The 18,668-nt window shown below is 52.7% G+C and overlaps 1 protein-coding gene across 1 annotated transcript; it reads right to left on the bottom strand.

Annotated features, from left to right (window-relative positions):
* Nucleotides 1–694: 694 nt before the first annotated feature.
* IRAK1 (interleukin 1 receptor associated kinase 1) lies at nt 695–18,345 on the bottom strand. The gene is made up of 14 exons (XM_044682977.1): nt 18,210–18,345; nt 16,710–16,877; nt 16,098–16,256; nt 15,602–15,705; nt 14,310–14,498; nt 13,773–13,837; nt 13,148–13,262; nt 11,967–12,085; nt 8,257–8,464; nt 7,524–7,589; nt 5,467–5,694; nt 3,489–3,963; nt 1,785–1,913; nt 695–1,357 (listed from the first exon to the last, which is right to left on the bottom strand). The coding sequence occupies exons 1-14, from the start codon at nt 18,343–18,345 to the stop codon at nt 1,296–1,298; spliced, it is 2,223 nt and encodes a 740-aa protein (XP_044538912.1). The 3' UTR covers nt 695–1,295.
* Nucleotides 18,346–18,668: the final 323 nt, after the last annotated feature.

Raw genomic sequence — 18,668 nt, 5'->3', positions numbered from 1 at the left:
AATGTTTGGGCCTAGTGACTAAGGAAGACCATCCAGTAAGTGGTGGAGGGAGATATGGAAGCACAGTCCTCTTCTGATAAGCCTAGTGGACCCTAGAGAAGGTCCGATTTTCCCAAGATCTTCAGAGTCCACTCAAGAAACCAGCCAGAGGTAAAAAATATACACAGAACTTTATTGCCCAAGGAGAATGTGGTCTTCGTTAAATGCATAGCTTTGTCCAGAGTGGGCCAACCCGGGGCCTGTAGTGACTACTAAATGGCCAGGTGAGGGCCACAGCTGAGCCAGCTGCAAAGCACACTCCCGAGCCACTGAGGTACCCTGTGCACCAGTCCCAGGCTACTCAGGTAGAAGAAACCAGGGGATTTGGCCCCACGCGTGAATCAGTTTTATTCTATAATCAGTGCCTGTTCCTCCCTCCTCAACTGGACACATCAGCAGAGGCAAACTGGCCCTAGCCAAGGATCGCCAAGACCTTCCCTGCTTTGGAATTGTTTCCATTTGGGGCCAGACTTCCTAGCAGCCCAGTCCAGATCCCCGGGGCCATCACTAACGTCAGAAATAGGGTAAGAACCTTCACTTCCTGCTCTGCTGTGCCGCTTGGCTTGGGAGCATCATCAACTTCTTATGTTTTCCCAGTGGGCCATTCCCAGGCTGTTTCATCCTGAAGGGCAAAGGGGATGTGTGTGTGTGTGTGTGTGTGTGTGTGTGTGTGTGTGTGTGTGTGTTGGGGGGGGGGGCTCCGAGTGGGAGCGTACCATTACTCAGCTGCCTCCCAAGCCCGCTTCTTTAGGAAAGGGTCCACAAGGCAAGGCCAGCAGGCTTCTGATTTTTGGGTTAAATCTTGCCAAGGAAGTGTGGAAGGTGTCCCTGTCTGGCCCTAGGAGGCATGAACTATCAGAGCCAGGTGAGCTGTCTTGGTTTTTCTCTCCTCCCACCCAGCTGCTAATGGGAAGCCCACTTAGGAGACAATTCAGGCTTCTCTACAATCTGGGAATGCCCTGAAACAGACATGGCCTAACACCCTAGAGGCAGGCAAGGGTCTTCTCCTTAGGGGCTGGTCTGACACAAAACTTAGAGCCCCATGGGAGAGAGTAAACACCCTTGGGCCAGTGCCACAGCTGAGCCTGACAGAAAGGCATTTGGACCTGTTCTGACTCAGGCCTCCTCCCCCAGGGTGCTCGCTCTGATTTCTGATCTCTGCCCCTGACTCAGAGATGAGTGTTCTTGTACTTTGAGAATGTCCAACCATTGAGAACTTTGATTTCCATTTCTGGGTATCTGTCCACATGAACAAATCAGCTCTGATATTCATCACTCTCCTCAGGCCCCTGCTTGTTTCCTCCGTCCAGCCCCAAACCTAAGGAGGGAAAAGACAGTTGGGTTTAGAAAGCGAATTTCTAGCTCCCATCATCCCCTTTTAAGGAGACTCAGCCAGACAATACGGAGGAGAAAGACTGGAGAGAACCATCAGTCATTTGGGAGGCCTGCTAGTTGGATGGATCTAACTAGGCCCCATGTAAAGGCCCTCCTGGTGGTATGGAGAGGGCCTGAGGCTGCCTATTCAAAGGAAGGGGACCAGGGACAGGCTAAGGACAGAGGAGAAAGGAAAGGTGAGGGAGGGACAAAAATCTACAAGAGGAAAGAAAAGCCGGTCCTTTTCCCATTAACCAAAGGGAGAAAACAGGAAAAGAAGGCCAAAGGTCTCCCTAGTGAACAGGTTAGCTTGGCCCAGAAGGGGTCAGGGAAGGTAGTGGTCATCTGGGGGAAGGGGAAAAGCCTGCTACCTGGGGAGGAGCTGGAGGAAAGGAGTTCCAGGCTGTTGAGCACTCCATTTTCATATAGGGCCAGTTTCTGGACAAACCTCTGGCGAACAGGGTTAATGATGATCTGAGGCCTTTCGGAGGTGTCGCTCTCTGGTTAAGAAAGGAGCCCCACACAGAGAGATGGGATCAGGAGGAAGCCCAGGCCGTGCACAGCAAAAACCAAGAAGCAAATAGTGACTTTGAGGGCAGTTTTTCTCTCAAGCTCTTTGGACCCTTCCACTGGCTCCTTTCCTACTGCCTCCAAATGTGCCCATGCCTCCTCCATCCTGAAAAATTCCCAAGTGACCTTTCCATTTCTGCCAGCTAGCTTCCTGTCTCTTCTGTCCTTTGTAGATAAACTCCTCCAAATGGCTGTTTACACTAGGGATTTCCACTTTCTCCTTGTTCTCCTCCTTTTCCCTTCCCCTTCCCTTTCCCCTTCCCTTTCCCCTTCCCCTTCCCCTTCTTCTTCCTCTTCCTCTTCTTCTTTGAAATAATGGAGGATAAGTGACTTGCCCAAGGTCACATAGCTAGAATGAGTCTGAGGTCGATTCTGAATCCAGGACCTCTCGTCTCCAGGTCTGATTTTCTGTTCACTGAGCAGCCCCTAATTTTCCAATTAATTTTGAGGGCCCCATCACCTTCCCAGTTACCCAAGCTCAGAACCTGGGTGTCACCCTCATTCTGTCTCATTCCCTATAATCCAGTGTGCTACTAAGGCCTACTGACTATACCTTCCCATCTCTTGTATATGCTGAGGCCTCCCTCACTCCAGTCCATCCTCCATTCAGATGTCCAATTGTTCTTCCTAAAGTATGTATATGACTATGTTTTACCTCCCTCCAGTGGCTTCCTATTTGCCTCCAGGGCCGAATATAATATTAAAGCCTTTCATAACCTAGCCCCCCTCCCCTACATTTCCGATCTTCTTACATCTTATACTCCCCATTCTCCATCTATATTTATGGTCTTCAACCTAGTGACTCTGGCCTCCTGGTTGTCCCATGAATGAGACCTGCCATCTCTCAGCTCCAGGCCACACCTGGGCATATTCCTCGTCTCATACCTACAATGCGCCCTCTCTTCATCTTGGCTTAATGACTAAAATCCCATCTTCTACAGGAAGCCTTTCCCAAACCCTCTTCATTCTAGCTCTTTCCCACTCTTGATTCTTTCCGGAATTCTAGAGCTTTGATAAGACTGTGAGCTCCATGAGGGCAGGGGACTGGCTGTTGCTTTTTTGGATCTCCATCTTAAAATAAGAGAGTTGGCCTAGGTGGCCACTGAATGAGGAAAATTATTCTTGTGCCTTCATATTATTGATGATGAACAGAGTGATCATATATAATCCTTAGATAAGTAACTACAATTGTAAGTTATTAAATTAACTGTGTATAAGATTGAGCTGGAGGGCTTGGATCCTAGAGCTTGGACTCCTCAGTATTCAATTAGTTGCCTTTACAGGAGTCTCTATCCCCTTAAGTATGGGAAAGAACTTTGCCCCAGGCTAAAGCCAGAGGCCTACAGTCTCCAGAGCCAAGAGTTCTCTCAGTAACAGCCTGCTCACTCCCGGAAGCTCCATGGACTGACTATCCTTCCCCATGAAACCCTGGGACATGGGGTGGGTTAGTCTCCTCCTACCCCAGTGTTTAAGTCAGATTTCTTGATGGAGGGTCGCCAGATTACCTTCAGAGCTGTTCTGTGCATGTCCCAAGCTGCCTGTCTTGGTCCGACTCCCCCAGCTCTCTCCTGAAGCTGCTGCCTCAGGTCGACAGGAAGTCTGCCTAAGAGAACACAGGGCCTGAGCTTCTGGTCTCTCCCCTGGGCCACCAGGCAAGCTTGGCACTGAGGGTGAGTCTTGGTTCAAATTCCAGGAATTGAGAACATCGCAGAGGCCCGGCGTGCTCTCGTCACTTTCCACGGGCTGGTTGGGGTGATTCCAGAGCTGCTTGGAGTCCTGAGCACGGGACCCGAGAGACATGTGAGGGGGCTGCCGGTGCCATGCCCTGGCCTGGGAGTGCAGCAAAGGTGTTCCACCATCGGGTGCTGGGTTAGGGGTAAACATGTAAGAGTCCTCCTGAGGTGAGGCCGGGCCCCTGCTGCCAACTTCTCGCTCAGACGGCCCCACTGAGGCCTGGAGCTTCTCTAGACTTTCATATACCTGGGAAGAGCAGAGGATCCTGCATTTAGAACTGTTAAGAGACCCGAAAGGCCAGTTAGTCCATCCCTTTCATTTTATAGAGAAAGAAACTGAGGCCCAGGGTTGGGAAGAGATCTGTCCAAGGTCACCCATAAGACCTAGAGCTGGAAGGGCCTCAGAGGCCACCCATTATACAGAACTAAGGTTCAGAGACAGGAAGTGAATGGTCCAAAGTCACACAGGCCTTGCTGGGCAGAGCTGGGATATAAACCCCGCCAGGGTGCTCAACTCCATAGGCAATGCCTTTATTCGCTGTTTTTGTTGTTGTTTTTTTAAACCCTTACCTTCCATCTTAGAATCAATACTTTGTATTAGTTCCTAGGCAGAAGAGTGGGAAGGCCCAGCCGATGAGGGTTAAATGACTTGTCCAGGGTCACACAGCTAGGGAGCCAGATTTGAACCCAGAACCTCCTTTCTCCAGGCCTCTGTCTCTATCTGAGATTGAGCGATTTAGCTATCCCCTTATCTGTGATTAATTTAATCAAATCCTACTCTTTTGGGCTGTATCCAAAATCTGGAAGGGGTGAGAATCTGACAGGCTAGACTCTTTTTTTTTTTTTTTTTTTTAATTTTAAACCCTTAACTTCTGTGTATTGACTTATAGGTGGAAGAGTGGTAAGGGTAGGCAATGGGGGGTCAAGTGACTTGCCCAGGGTCACCCAGCTGGGAAGTGTCTGAGGCCGGATTTGAACCTAGGACCTCCCGTCTCTAGGCCTGGCTCTCAATCCACTGAGCTACCCAGCTGCCCCCCAGGCTAGACTCTTAATGAAGGCCCTCTTTCCCCTAAGCAGGCCACCATAGTCCCTCATTCTCCCAAGTCCAGGCCTGGGGACACTACTGTTTTTCTCCTCCCACAAGCCAGTTAGTGGCGATAGGCCTCCTGGTCTCCATTACAGCAGACTCAACATTTCTGAGTGGCGAGTAGTCACTACGGGGCCCATAGCATGTTACCAAATTAACATGGGCTTCTGATGAATTTCTGGATTTGATTTTTGGAAATGATAGGAAGGAGGAGGCTCCTTTCAAGAGTGGAATCCTGTCTCTGATGCTCACTACCTGAGTGACCTTGGGCCAGTCCTTTCTCCTCTTGGAGCCTCAGTTTCCCCCACTGTTGGCCAGAGGTTCCTCATAGCTAAGATCACATGACCTTACACTCAGGTGGCATCAGGGAGAATGAGGAAGGACAAAGGTGCCTGAGGCAGTGACCGAGAGCATACTGCAAGCAGTGCACCTAAGGCAGGGCTGAACCTAGAGAAAGGTCTGAAATGAGATCTCCCCGCAAACCCCCATCACTGCAGACACAACAGGAAAGGACCTTCTGACTGACAAGGCTGCTTGGTGCAGGGAACCCCCAAGTGGCCTTCTGGCCAAACCCCGTCTATATATAACCCCGCCTCGCCGTCTGTTTTCAGGGGGTGTCCGCCTGACTCCTGGCCCTCCCTCAGCTCCTGGGGCCATCTGTACCTTGGTCATGGGAGGCCTCCTCTTGCCCCGGCGGTGCAGGCAGCGACATGCCAGCCGTCCTAGCTCCTGGCCCAGCTCTGGGGGGCACTTTCCAGGCCTGGAGTCTGTGTACTTTGCATAAAGCTGCGAGCCGATCTGGGCAGCCCGGGCCTCCAAGTCCACTCCGGCACCTGTTGCCATCCCTTTGCAGGAGGTCAGAGTTTCTTCTTCTTCCTCAACCAAATCTTTCTATGGGAACAAAAGCAAGGCTTGACCAAGGAGCAGCCTTCCCATGTGGCCCTGCCCCACTCTGGAGGTCAGCTCTGACATTTCCCATCCCTGTTGCTCCCAGGTAGGCACCTCGCACTCCCCTCCCCACTTCTTTCTCCAGTGGAGCAGAAGCTGCAGGGAGGCAGGTGCCCAAATATCCACCAATGGGGAGGTGCCTACTCTGGGCTGAGGAAATACCTATGGAGACCCAGCTCTGGGCTGCCCACAAGGAGCCAGCTTCAGACGGTTTTGTCTTCCCGTCAATGAAAACTTGTTGAGCCAAACTTTGTAACAATTTGGGCCTCTCAGCTATAGCACAACAGTTCAGTGGCTGTATGAGGACCTGTGGGAAGACCTGGGTTCAAATCCCATCTCAGACATTTGCTAGCTAGGTGATCTTGGGCAAGTCACCTCAACTTCACGGACCTATTTTCTCTTCTCTTAAATGAGGATCTTTGAGATCTCTTCTGGTTCAAGACTCCAATGCTGGCGGGGAGACATGACTCAATGCCCATGGGGCCTTCCACTGCATCAGAGAAGGCACATGGCTTTAGTCACCAAATCACTTATGAGGAGAAATCACAATAGTGACCAGACTGTGGGAGCTTGAAGGGACCTTAGAAGCCATCGAGTCTAATCAGCCTCATTTCCCATTTTGTAGATGTTTATGGCCATCTGATTTGGCCTCTGCACTTTCATCACTCTCAGTTTTGCCCTCTGGGGCCAAGCAGAGCAAGGCTAATCACGGTAGCCAGCTAGTTTTTTTTAAAAACTTCACCTTCTGTCTTAGGATCAGTATTTAGTATTGGCTCCAAGGCAGAAAAGTGGTAAGGGTAGGCAATGGGGGTCAAGTGACTTGCCCAGGGTCACACAGCTGGGAAGTGTCTGAGGCCAGATTGGAACCCGGGACCTCCCATCTCTAGGCCTGGCTCTCTATCCACTGAGCAACTCAGCTGCCCCTTCCCCAGTTCTCTTTGTCAGTCCCCATATGACAAAGACTGGGCCCTTCATCATCCTGGTTGCCTTCTCCAGGATGTTCCCTAGACTGTTGATATTCTTTATATCCACCATCAACCTGGTGAGGTGGGTACTGCAGGTACTGTCACTCCCCCATTTTTCCAAATGAAAAGACCAGTTGAATGCCTTGCCCAGAGTCACAGGGTGAGTTAGTATCAGATGCGAAATATGAATCCAGGCCTCTTCTGACTGAGTCCTACTGCCAAGGTGCCTCTGTAAGTAGGGCCCTCCTGTTCAGCTCACAAGAAGGGTTTCAGTATCATGAAGAGGAAATCTCATCCTGAGCAGCAAGGAATAATCTCCCCTGAGCCTAGGAGGTGATTTAGGCTAGAAATAGCTTCAGGCGGAATCCAGGGACATCTTAAATGAGCCCTCCTAGGCGAACAGGGGGCCCAGAGTTAAGTGGCGGGAATCATGGGCTGGCTGGACAGCCCATTCGATATGGAGCTTCTGTCTTCTCAACCACCACAACAAAAACCCTCTCGGGACAGGACCTATCTCCCAGCCTTTACTCTAGGCCTTTGCCTGGCAGTGGCTGAACAACTCCACCCTAGACTGGCTCCATCCCAGTTGGTCCAGTGACAAAGAAAAACCCTTTGAACCCTCAGGAGGTGAGACAGGTTCTGCTTTGAAAGATGGTGTTTTAATGGGGAGATTTTCTGGCCCAGCCCAGGCACAAAGGTTTCAAGCTGGCAGGAGCTTCCTGGCCCCAAGCTTCCACCTGCCTCTCTGGATTTTCTCCCATCTGTCACAGGGGACTCCTCCTTCCCTTTTCTCACCCGCTGACTCACCAGGTATTTGGTTCTAGCCCCGTCTGTCTCGATGGCTCGACACCCAGTCAAGATTTCCAACAGCACCTGAGGAAAAGGTAGGATAGTCTACGAAGAAGGTCTGGGACAGGCACCCAGCTAGAGGCATTGGGGATGGGAGGAGGCTGGAAGGAGAAGGCAGGCAGGTTGCCCCACTGGCTCATGAGGGAGGCTGCTTCTCCAGGGATGGTGGCCTCCATACAGTCACACTGGTACTCAGGCAAAGTAAGGGTGGGTGATAACAGCCAAACTCTAGACCTCATTGGCACTTTCCTGCAGCCCTGTGTCTGGCTGGGGGTGGGTGGGTGGGTGGGTGGGGTAGCTGTCTCATTTGTTTTCTAAGTTGAGAAAGGGGGTGGGGAAGGGAAGAGAATCACTACTGCCCTCACACTAGGCCTTGAGGCCTAGCCTCCATGCACTGTGCCCTGATCAGAAGAGAACTCTGGACCACCTTGGCTCACACCCATGGCACGATCTCTCTGGCTAATGCCCACCAGCCAGCCCCCTCCAACTTCCACCAGTGTGGGCAGCCTCAGATTTGCATCAAAGCCCCAGAGGGAGGACCTCAGGCTTCATGGGCAGTCTGGTGTTCTGCAGGCCCTAATTCTAGAGCTCACCACCCTGCCACTCTCCTCCATCAGGCTATTCCTGTTGCTCCACAGGGCCATACCCAGGACGCCTCCCTTCCCCTCCCCTCCAGGGGCCAGACTCTTACCACGCCAAAACTAAAGGTGTCGATTTCCACCGTCAGCTTTCCTGTCTTGACATATTCCTCAGGCAGGTAGGCCAGGGTGCCCCGAACAGTCTGAGTTCGGGCCAGGGAGCTGCTCTTACCGGAGGCAGCCCCCGAGTAGCGGCTGAAGCGGGCCAGGCCAAAGTCTCCAAGTTTGGGCACTAACTTCTCATCGAGGAGGATGTTAGAGCTGGGGGAGGGAAGGGAGAGAAGGAGCCAAGGAAATTCAGCCCCATCCTTGCTCTCCCCCCAAATCACAGTCCTTGAGAATAATGTCTGAGGGACTTGGGACGAGGCCTCGCAAGGCCTGCTTGAAGGCACGGGGGGACATTTCACCTGGACAGGGTAAGATTCCGGGGAAACACTGCTCCCAAGTCTTAGCTGTTAAACTTAACTCCCAGCCCTGTCAAGGAAGCCATAAGTACGCAAGCAAGGAACTGCCCTGGATACAAATTCTTCTTTTACAAACCCTTACCTTCCATCTTACAATCAATACTACATATTGGTTCCAAGGCTAAAGAATGGTAAGGGCTAGTATATGGCTATGGAGTTTCTGAGGCCAGATTTGAACCCAGGACCTACCATCTCCAGGATTGGCTCTCTAACCACTAAGCGACACTAGCTGTCCTGTAGGCTCTTCTAAATAAAAATTTTTTTCAACTTCTTCCCTTCCATCTTAGAATCAATACTGTGTATCAGTTCCAAGGCAGAAGGGCAGTAAGGGCTGGGCAATGGGGGGTTAAGTGACTTGCCCAGGGTCACCCAGCTGAGAAGTATCTGAGGCCAGATTTGAACCCAGAACATCCTGTCTCCAGACCTGGTTCTCTATCCACTGAGCCACCCAGCTGCCCCCTATACAAGAATTCTTAAAGGGAAGAATTATTGTTGCATTTTTAAATACTGGGATTTCCAAAAAGCAGGTATACCTTTGGACCCCCAAGCTTCTTGACCTTACGAGCAGTGGAATCCATTTGTAAATGCTGAGGGAGTAGATCTTCAATTTCAGCAGTCTGGAAGAAGCCTCAGTATCTAACTCCCTCATTCAACAGATGAGGAAACTGAGGCAAGAGAAGGTCATAGAACCCTAGGTCTGTAGCTTAAAGGGACCTCAGCAACCTTGTAGTTCAACCCCCTCATTTTACAGAGGAGGAAACTGAGGCCTGGGGAGGGGGGCTGATTTGTCCCAAGGTCACACAGAGAGGGAATAAGTGGCAGGACCAGAATTTCAGCCCATGGTACTCTTTCAAAAGCCCCATGACGCTTCCTGTGGCCAAAGCCAGGGGTAGTCCAAACACTGGAGAGTTGCCTTTGAAATGCTGCTCTCCCCCACCTCAAACATATTTAAATATGAATGAGCAGACCATATGGTTCATCGCAAAGGACACTGGGTGAGGAGGGAAATTGGGGGGTCTACTCCTGGATTTTCTACTTCCTAGCTCTTTCTTTGCTGTTATTAAATTTCTCTAAGCCTTGGATTCCTCAAATATAAAAGGAGAAGGTTGGGCGAGATGATGTCTGGGGCTTCTTCCAACCAGAAACTGACAATCTGGGGTCAAATCTCAGCTTTGTCTCATATTCTCTGTGTGCTCATGGGCAGGTCCCTTCCCTCCCTGGACTTCATTTCCCTTCTCTGTAAAAAGAGGGGGCTGTACTAGCTGGCTTCCGAAGTCCCTCCCAGTTCTAGGTCTCTGATTTTTTCGGTGACCTTAGGCAAGTCCCTTTCCCTCCCTGGCCTTGGTTTCTTCTACTGTAAAATAAGAGATGATGATGGACCACAGTATGGCCCCTCAGGTCTCTTCTTGCTCTGCCTGTAGAAGTCTATGTGTGACCATGAGCAAGTCACTTCACCTCCTCGAGCCTTAGTTTCCTCATCTGTAAAATGAAGGGGTTGACCAAGATGGCCTCTTGGGTCTAGGCCCCTGTGATAGCTGAAATCGATTATTTGGCTTGGCCCTAGAGAGGCAGAGCAAGATACCCCTGGATGGCAAGCATCACCCCCAAGATGAAGGGATGATCTTTAAACAAAAGCTGCCTGACCACTTATCGGCAACTGGGATCCAGGTCTGAGCCGGCCCACGCTGCCTTGGGCGTCTCTGTCCAACTTTGACTTGGCAACAATTGAGGTCAGCTGGCTACAGACTTAGTCCCCTGCATGAGTTGGTTAGCTCTGTTCAGTTTCCCAGAATGCATCTGAAACTCAGCCAGTTTCCAGCCCAATGCATGTTGTCAGTGGGAAGAAGGAAAAAGCCAGGAAGCACATTTCACTCCCAGGGATCCCACCAAAAACAAATCTGATGGGCAGGGGTCCTTTGTAAACAAAAGGGGGCTTGTTCCCGATTGACTGATTCTATCCTATACCCCAATGGAGGATCTCAAAACATGGGGCTCCTAGATAGGATGGATGGGCCAGCTAATTACTTTGTGCCACCTTTCCACTCTCCCAGTTGCCTACACTTGCCCTCAGAGTCATCATTTGCTCCTTCCTCAACCCCTGGATACAATCAGGTCTCTCGGATTATTTCAACAGTCTCTTCCACTCCCCCCACCCCCACCCCCTACTCTGCCTCCCATCTATCCTCTATCTTGGTGCTAAGTAATAGCTGATTATTGATAGGGGGCTCCAATTGGGTCCACCCTGCCTGTTAATCTGCCTGCCTCGACCCCTGACACGTGACCCCCAGGGTCATGTGTATCTCCTAAGAATCTGAGGCAAGATTTGAGCCTGGATCTCGCTGAATCCAAATCTAGTGTTCAAAATGCCACGGCAGGGGGTAGCTGGGTGGCTCAGTGGATTAAGATGGGTTCAAATGTGGCCTCAGATACTTCCTAGCTTGGGCAAGTCACTGAATCCCAGTTGCCTCACCCTTCCTGCTCTTCGGTCTAAGATGGAAGGTAAGGGGTTAACCCCCCCACCCAAACACCACAGCACATTGTCTCTCTAATGATGGGCTCTAAGGGTGTTCCTGGTCCAAGCCGGGGCAAGGATTGGTCAGCCCCTTCCTGGTCTTCTCCAAATCTTTCCCCATTGAATCAGCATGACCATTCCCTTTGGTCTCCTGGCCTCTAGGGTCTCCCCAGCAAAGTTATTCTCCCCATAACTGCCAAATTGCTATTCCTAAAGCATCAGCTAGACCTTGTCACTGCCTTGCTCAAGAAGCTTCAATGACTCCCTATTGCCTCTGGAATCAATTACGAACCCATCTTTTGGGAATTTAAAGCTCCTTCAAAGATTAACTCCAGCACCAACTTGAACCCTTTCCTCTCCCCACACTCCATCAGCTACTAGCGTCACTCCTACCATTCCTTTGTACATATTTTGCATCTATTTATGTGTATATGCTTCCCCCCTGATAGAACATAAGCGCCTTCTTTTTTTCTTTAACTCTTACGTCTTGTCTTAGAATCGATATTGGTTCCAAGGCAGAAAAGCACTAAGGGCTAGGCAATGGGAGTTAAGTGCCTTGCCCAGGGTCACACAACCAGGAAGTGTCTGAGGCCAGATTTGAAACCAGGACCTCCCATCTCATCTCCAGGCCTGGCTCTCTATCTGCTGAGCTACCTATCTGCCCCTAGAACATAAGTTTCTTGAGGGCAGGACTGTCTCTGTATCCTCAGTACATAGTAGGCACTTAATACTTGCTAATTTGCTAGGTTTATTCTTCCCCAGCATTCCTTCTTCCCTGCCTTCTCACCTTTTGACATCTCCATGAATGAGACTAGGGTTGTCCTGATGTAGGAACTGGATGGCTCGTGCTGTGCCAAGCAAGATATCTACTCTCTGAGCCCAGGAGAGGAGGGAAGGATTCTGGTTCTGGAAAGAGAAAGACAGGTTAGGATGGAGAACTGGTAGCTCTCAGATGCCTACCGACTTGGGTTCCCATGTCTAAACCTCATTTTTCCCATCTAGAAAGTGGGGCTATCTACCTTCCCTACATTCTCAAGGCAGGCTCTTCCGTCCTGATTAGAGGCCCAATTCTCTCTCCCCTCCAGTCTCTTATTGATTCCTCCCATCCCTATCATCCCCCATCCTTTCGCTCCCCTCTCTATTTAGCTTCCCTTCATGCCCAGCCAACTGGCAAAGATGACACAAGATGGAAACAGTCAGTGTTGGAGGGGCTGTGGCAAGACAGGCACACTAATACTTTGTTGGGGATTTGGGTCTAACCATTCTGGAAAGCAGTTTGGAATTATGGTAAATAACTCATTAAAACGGTCTGCATACACCCTTTGACCCAGAGATCCTACTGCTAAGCATAAACTCCCAAGGACAAAGGAGAAAGGTCTCAAATCACAATGCCATGGGATATTTCTGCCCTATAAAAAAATGACGAAAATATACTTTCTAGCTGAGTGACCCTGGGCAAGTCACTTTACCCCCACTGCCCAGCCTTTATCATTCTTCTGCCTTGGAACCAATACATAGTACTGATTCTAAGAGGGAAGGGAAGGGTTTAAAAAGAAAAAGATGAACAAGAATTCAAGGAATCATGGAATTGATGCAGAGTGAAGTAACCTGAATTCGTTGGGTCACTCTAGAGCTTGACCCTCGAGAATGGAGAGGGAATGTACCTCTGTCCCTTTGTTGCAGAGGCGTGGAATTTTTGCTGAAAGGTAGCCTTGCTGAATCTTTCCCCCCCTTTTCTTTTTCTAAGCTTTGTTACAAGGGGTGGCTAGCTGGAGGTGGGGGATGGAGATATTCACAAGTGAGGTCGAGGGAAGGAAAGACAGACATCCCTCTAAAAAGAAAGTCAAAGGGCTCTTTGCTAATGTGATCAGTACCCTGGAGATACCTGCTGAATGGGTTTCCCCTAGGTTCTGGTGCCCCAAAGGCAAGGATCAGGTCTGGGAAACTGCCCAGGAGTCACTGGGATACCTGAGAGTGGAGCTGGTCCTCCAGGGAGCCGTTGGGGAGGAAAACATAGACCAGGCAATAGATGTTGTCTTGGATGCAGTAACCAGCAAAATCCACGATGTTTGGGTGGCGGAACCTGGTTGAGGAAGGCCGGGCCAGAAGCCATGAAGGAGCCCGTTTCCAAAAAGGCTCCCCGATTTATTCTTAACCATCTCTCCCTCCGCCTCGGGTTCCCAATTCACAAACCACGGGCCAGCCCGTCCTCAGACAGGGGCAGGGTAGATGGTACAAAGAACCCAGGGCTCTTTCTCAGCCTGGCTTTGCCACTACTGACTCCCGGTGAGATTCTGGATGATGAGCACAATGATCATGATAATAGCTAATATTTCAATGGTGCCCCATGATACTCCCATCTTACAGATGAGGAAACTGAGGCCAAGAAAGAAAGATGAAGTGACCCCCTTAGGCTCACACAGCTAGTAAGCATCAGATGAGATTTGGACCCAGGTATTCCCAAGTGCAAGTCCAGCACTCTCTCTCTCTCTCTAACGTCTCACTCCCGCCTCAGCCAGCAGTCGTCCTTTCTTTGTCCTTATTGCCCAACTCCCCAGGATTCAAGCTCAAGGAGGGGCTCTTGGAAGCTCACCGAGACAACTTCTCCACTTCGGTGCCGAAGCTTGTCTTAATGGTGTTCCATTCCAGCTCTGCGTCCTGTAGCCAGGGTTAGAGGAAGGAGCCTCAAGCAGCTTTCCCTGTCACCTCGTGCACCCTCCCCAGGGCCAGGGGTCACCTCTGCTACCATGTGGGGTAGGAAAGCTAGCAAGATTACAGGGAGCCTGGCTATTCCTCCACTGCCTTAGAGAGTTGCAACCAGATACTTACATCATTAGAGCCCTTACTCGACTTCTAAATTTATCCCAGCTTGGGACCTCCAGAGGCCTCCCCTTCCCCTGTTACCTGTTTTTTTTCCCCTCCCCTTCTGTCTTAGACTCAATACTGTGTATGAGTGCCAGGGCAGAAAAGCAGTAAGAGCTAGGCAAGGGGGGGGGTGAAGGGACTTGTCCAGGGTCACATAGCCAGGAAGAGTCTGAGAGCAAATCTGAACCCAGGACCTCCTGTCTCCACCCAACCACCTAGCTGCCCCCTCCCATTGCCCTTTCCACTCCCCTGCCCTAAGTCCCACCTCCTTGAGCTTTTTCACAGCATAGGAAGTGTTTCTCATGACCGCCCGGTACACGCAGCCAAAGCCTCCCTCGCCGATCTTTAGCTCCTCAGAGAAGTTGCGGGTGGCCTGGGTGATCTCAAGGAGGGGCCAGCGGAAGGGGGATGGGCTGGCATACTCCACTGGGGAGATTTTGTTCTCTTCTCCTTGCTGTAACAGGAGATTACCCCCCCCCCCCCCAGGCTGGGTGAGGCTGGAGCAGCCAGAGCTTGATGGCTCCCTCTGCCCAGTGGCCTCAGGCATGCCACCAGGCCACTCATGAGTGCCTGTTTCTTTTCCTGCAGGAATTCAACTTTCATTGTCAGTTGTGGCGGCAGTCCTGAACTGCCAATAAGGTATCATCTGGGCTCTCACTTGGGTATGAGGAAGAAATTCCAGGCTGGCCATGCCGAGGGCTGGGACCTTTCTGAAGTGGCCCTGGGGTAGCTGGTCAAAGGGGGCCAAGCCTAATCTTACCCAGAATCCTCTCCTTCCCTGTTTCTCATACCAGGGAGGTCTCTGCCATCTTGGAGGACTTGTTCCAGGTAAGTCTAGGGCCTCCATCTCTGTCCCTTAAATCCCACCCACCTTCACTGAGGCCCTGGATGATTCTGATGGCTCGGTTTGCTTTCCACTGTCCCTCTCTTTCCCCTGAGACATCATGTAACCTCAGTTTCCTCATCTGTTAAATAAGGGCTTCTCTCCTCTTCTAAGGCCCCTTGTAGCCCAGATCTGTGTCTATGGTGGAACACAGGCCCTTGAAGGCAGGGTGTGCTTCCCTCCTAGCCCACGGTAGGCACTCAATGTTCTTTAGACTGTCCCGGGTCAGAACGCAAGCTCCTTGAGGGGTTTTCAGTTGTGTCTTTGTACCCCCATCTCTAAGCAGGCTCCTAAAGTGATGGCAGGGCCTTCGGAAGTCAGCCAGTCCAACTCTTTCATTTTACAGAGGAAACTGAGGCCCAGGGAGGGGAAGTGACTTGCCACAGGTCACATGGGGGAGGAAGCGGCCAAGCTAGGATTTGAACCCAGGGCCTCTGTCTCCAGAGCCGGGGCTCTTTCCACTGGGCCACACTGCCTCCTCAAGGCACTTAATGTGTCTGCTGAATTGAAACGAACTGTCTGTCTGTATTCTGGACGTTTTCTTTCTTCCCTACTGGATGAGGGGGCTCCCCAAGGGTGGGGGCCTCTAGCTCATTCCAGTCTCTCCCCCCAGTGCCTAGGTAAGGGCTCTGCCCAGTGGGGGCACTTGGGGCAGATCGAGGGAATGCACATACCTTTGTGGAAGAAGAGGAGGTGTTAGAGCTGAGTGGCCCAGCGGCCCTTTGGGGTGCAGGGCTCGGGGGAGGGCAGGGGGAGGGCCAGGAGTCTGAGGGGAAACCTGGAAGAGGTTGGGGAGGGGAAGGTTATCCGGGCCCAGGGCATCCGCCACCCAACCTGGCCACTCCTTTCCCTCTACCCCATCCACGTGGACGGGAGGCCCAGACCCTGGGACCTCTGCCAGCTTCTTGGGGCACTGCCTGGAGCATTAGCCCCGACAGCCGGAAAGAAACCTGAGGGGGCAAAGACAATGGCACTCTCCCCAATCTGAAGCTGTGTCATGGCTAGGACGGAGCCCTGGGCCTGGTATCTTTGAGGGAGGGCTCCCAAAGGGCCGCCCCTCTCCTTTCTCAGCAGGCTTAGGGTCCCCCACCCCTGTCCATGATCGCTGGCCCCTCCCCTAAAGAATTCTGACCACCCCCCACCCCCCCAAGACAGGGTTCTGGTCATTACCTGGGGAGGGGAAAGTGGAGAAAGACTGGCATGCCTCTCGAGGCCTGGCTTCCTCCTCCTTTGGGCCACTTTGAGGCTTTGAGTGAGGAGGGGGCCATGGAGGGGTGGGGGTGCAGGTAGAGGGGGCAGCAGCGGGCAATGGTGGGGGTTTGGGGTCCCCTAAAAGTATGGAGAAAGAAGGAGAAGACAGTGTCATAGAAGCAATGGCAGCTGGGAATGATCCGGGCTATGGGTTGGGGATGCCACTAGTCACCTTCTCGAGGCCTGCCTCTGTTCCCGAGGGAGGGTGAGGGAGATCCTCTCGGGGTAGGGGGGGGATGCTATTTCTAGGAGCCCAGCTGGGGCCTGGTTGGGGTGTGGGAGGCAGGGGAAAGTCCCTTGGACTTCAGGGCCTGGGGAAGGGCTAGTTCTTTGAACTGAAACTCAGCCTCCTATGAGGCTGCTGAAGCCTCCTCCCCAATTCAACCACTGTCATGGAGTCCAGGAGATGGGAGCTTGAGGGGATAGCTGGAGAGGGGCTCCACTTGGGTGCTGACAGGCCACACTTCCAGGTAGGCAGGGGGTAGGCGTATGGCCCTGGGGGACTGGGCATAGATGGACAGATGGACTCACAGCCGGCAATGATGTCCCGGGCCCGAAGCAGTTGGAGGCTAGTGAGGATATGGAGGAGGTCAGCAACTCGGGCATTTCGGTTAATCCAAGACCACATGATCCTGGCCGTCCGGTCGTGAAAACGCTCTCCCAGCCGAAGCTCTGTCTGGTCCTGAACGATGAGGGATGCTAAGGAGCGAGAGGGCCGATCAGCCAAAGCCGTCCTCTGGCCAGGCTTCTTCCCTGGCCTCCCTCTGGCAGCCCTGACTCTGACCATGTGTCATGGAGCCTGAGTCACTCACTCTTGGCCCCATGGAAAAGTTTTGAATCCAAGGACCTGAGTTCTAGTTCTAGTTCTGCTACTAGCTTCACCGTATGACTTTGGACAAGTCACTTCACCTTTTGGGAGCCTCAGTTTCCTCATCTGTAAAATGAGGGAGGTGGCCTAAAATATCCACCAGTTTCTTTCTGGTCTCAATCCCGTTAGTGCCAGAGCCCCGAGTCACCAGCAAGAAAGAATTCTGGGAGGAGTCAAGATGGTGGCTTAGAACTCTGGAAGGGGAGGGGGAGGAAGATGATGCCAAGGGGTTTTCCCCGCTTTCTTCTCCTCACACTGAGCCCTAGCCCCTTTTTCCTTTCTGGATGAGGGAGGGGAGGCAAGAGAAGAGCCAGACCTTAGCCTCTGGGACCCTTTGAACCCTGCTGAGTGGTCCTGGTTTGGAGCAGGGCCAGGGAATAGATGGGGGAGAGGGAAAGAGAAGCTTTGGATTGAAACCTTTGCCTCGATTTCCCCAGCTCTCAGCTCCTCCTTCCTAACTCTTCTGCAGGGACTCACAGCAACCCGGATCAGGCTTTCCCAATTTACCATCCTGCTCCCTCCCCAAAAAGGCACGGCGGCCTCTGGGCAGCTAGTGCCCAAGCTGGGATCCATTTCCTCCTACCTGTCACTCAGGGACCTTCTGGCCCCACCCCCTGGGTCCCAGTTTCCCCTCTCAGTCAAAGGAGAGGCTTAAACTAGATGGCCTCTACGAAAAAAGGTGCTGGACTAGAGAGGGGAAGACCCAAGAATGAATCCCTACACTTAGCTGTGCGACCTTAGACAAGTCTCTGGCAGCTCGGAGGCAATAGGGAGCTACCGGAGTTTATTGGGAGAGTGAGAGAGAGCATGTGGGGGGAGGACAGTTCCATGGTAGGAAAGAGCTGACAGGCCCGGAGTGGGGCAGAGACCCCCGCCCCCTTCCCGGCCGTAGTCCCGGTGTGAGGGGACGAGGGGCCTTAGCAGAGTGGGGACAGCGTCAGAGGGAAGAGAGCGATTCAGGCAATGGGGCGGCCCCTTCTCATGGCTCCAGATACAAGAGCTCCAGGTGTCCCAAGATCCTTCCGGTCTCAGGGCGGCCGGAGCGCCCAGGCCTGGCCCGGCCCGGCCAGGCCTCCCCCCCCCACCCCAGTGCCTGGGGCCTGGCTGGGGGAGGGCCCGGGCCACTTCCCCTCAGTCGGGCGCCCGATCGTGCCTCCTCTCACCGAACTTGTGCCAGTCGGCCGACTCCAAGGAATCCATCACTTGGTAGAAGCGACACATGACCCAGGCCGGCACCTCATAGAGGAAACGTTGGGAAGCAGGATCGCCAGGTCCCCCCGGGGCCGCCCCCTCGGCCATGGTACCGCGCGGCCGCCGAGGACGAGGCGGGGTGGGTGGGGGGGGGAGCGAGCGAGCGAGCCAGCCCCGAGGCTCCGCGAGCGGGCCGGCCCGAGCCGGGGGAGCCTATGAAAAATGAGTCACTTCCCCTTTAAATGGATCCCTTTAAACGTCCGATGAGCCGGAGGCGGGGCCGGAGAGAGGAGGAGGCGGGAGGGAAGGGGGGGAGGGGAGAGAGAGAGACCGAGACCCTCCGCCCCCGCCTTCTCCTCCGGCCGCCACGTCGGGCGAGGCTGGGGGCGGGGCCTGGGGAAGCCGCCAGTTAAACTAGGCCCCGCCCCGCC

This window comes from Gracilinanus agilis, chromosome X, assembly GCF_016433145.1.
Source record: "Gracilinanus agilis isolate LMUSP501 chromosome X, AgileGrace, whole genome shotgun sequence".
Taxonomy (NCBI): Eukaryota; Metazoa; Chordata; class Mammalia; order Didelphimorphia; family Didelphidae; genus Gracilinanus; species Gracilinanus agilis.
The sequence above is the reverse complement of the archived record's forward strand: the minus strand, read 5'-3'. Positions and strand labels throughout refer to the sequence as shown.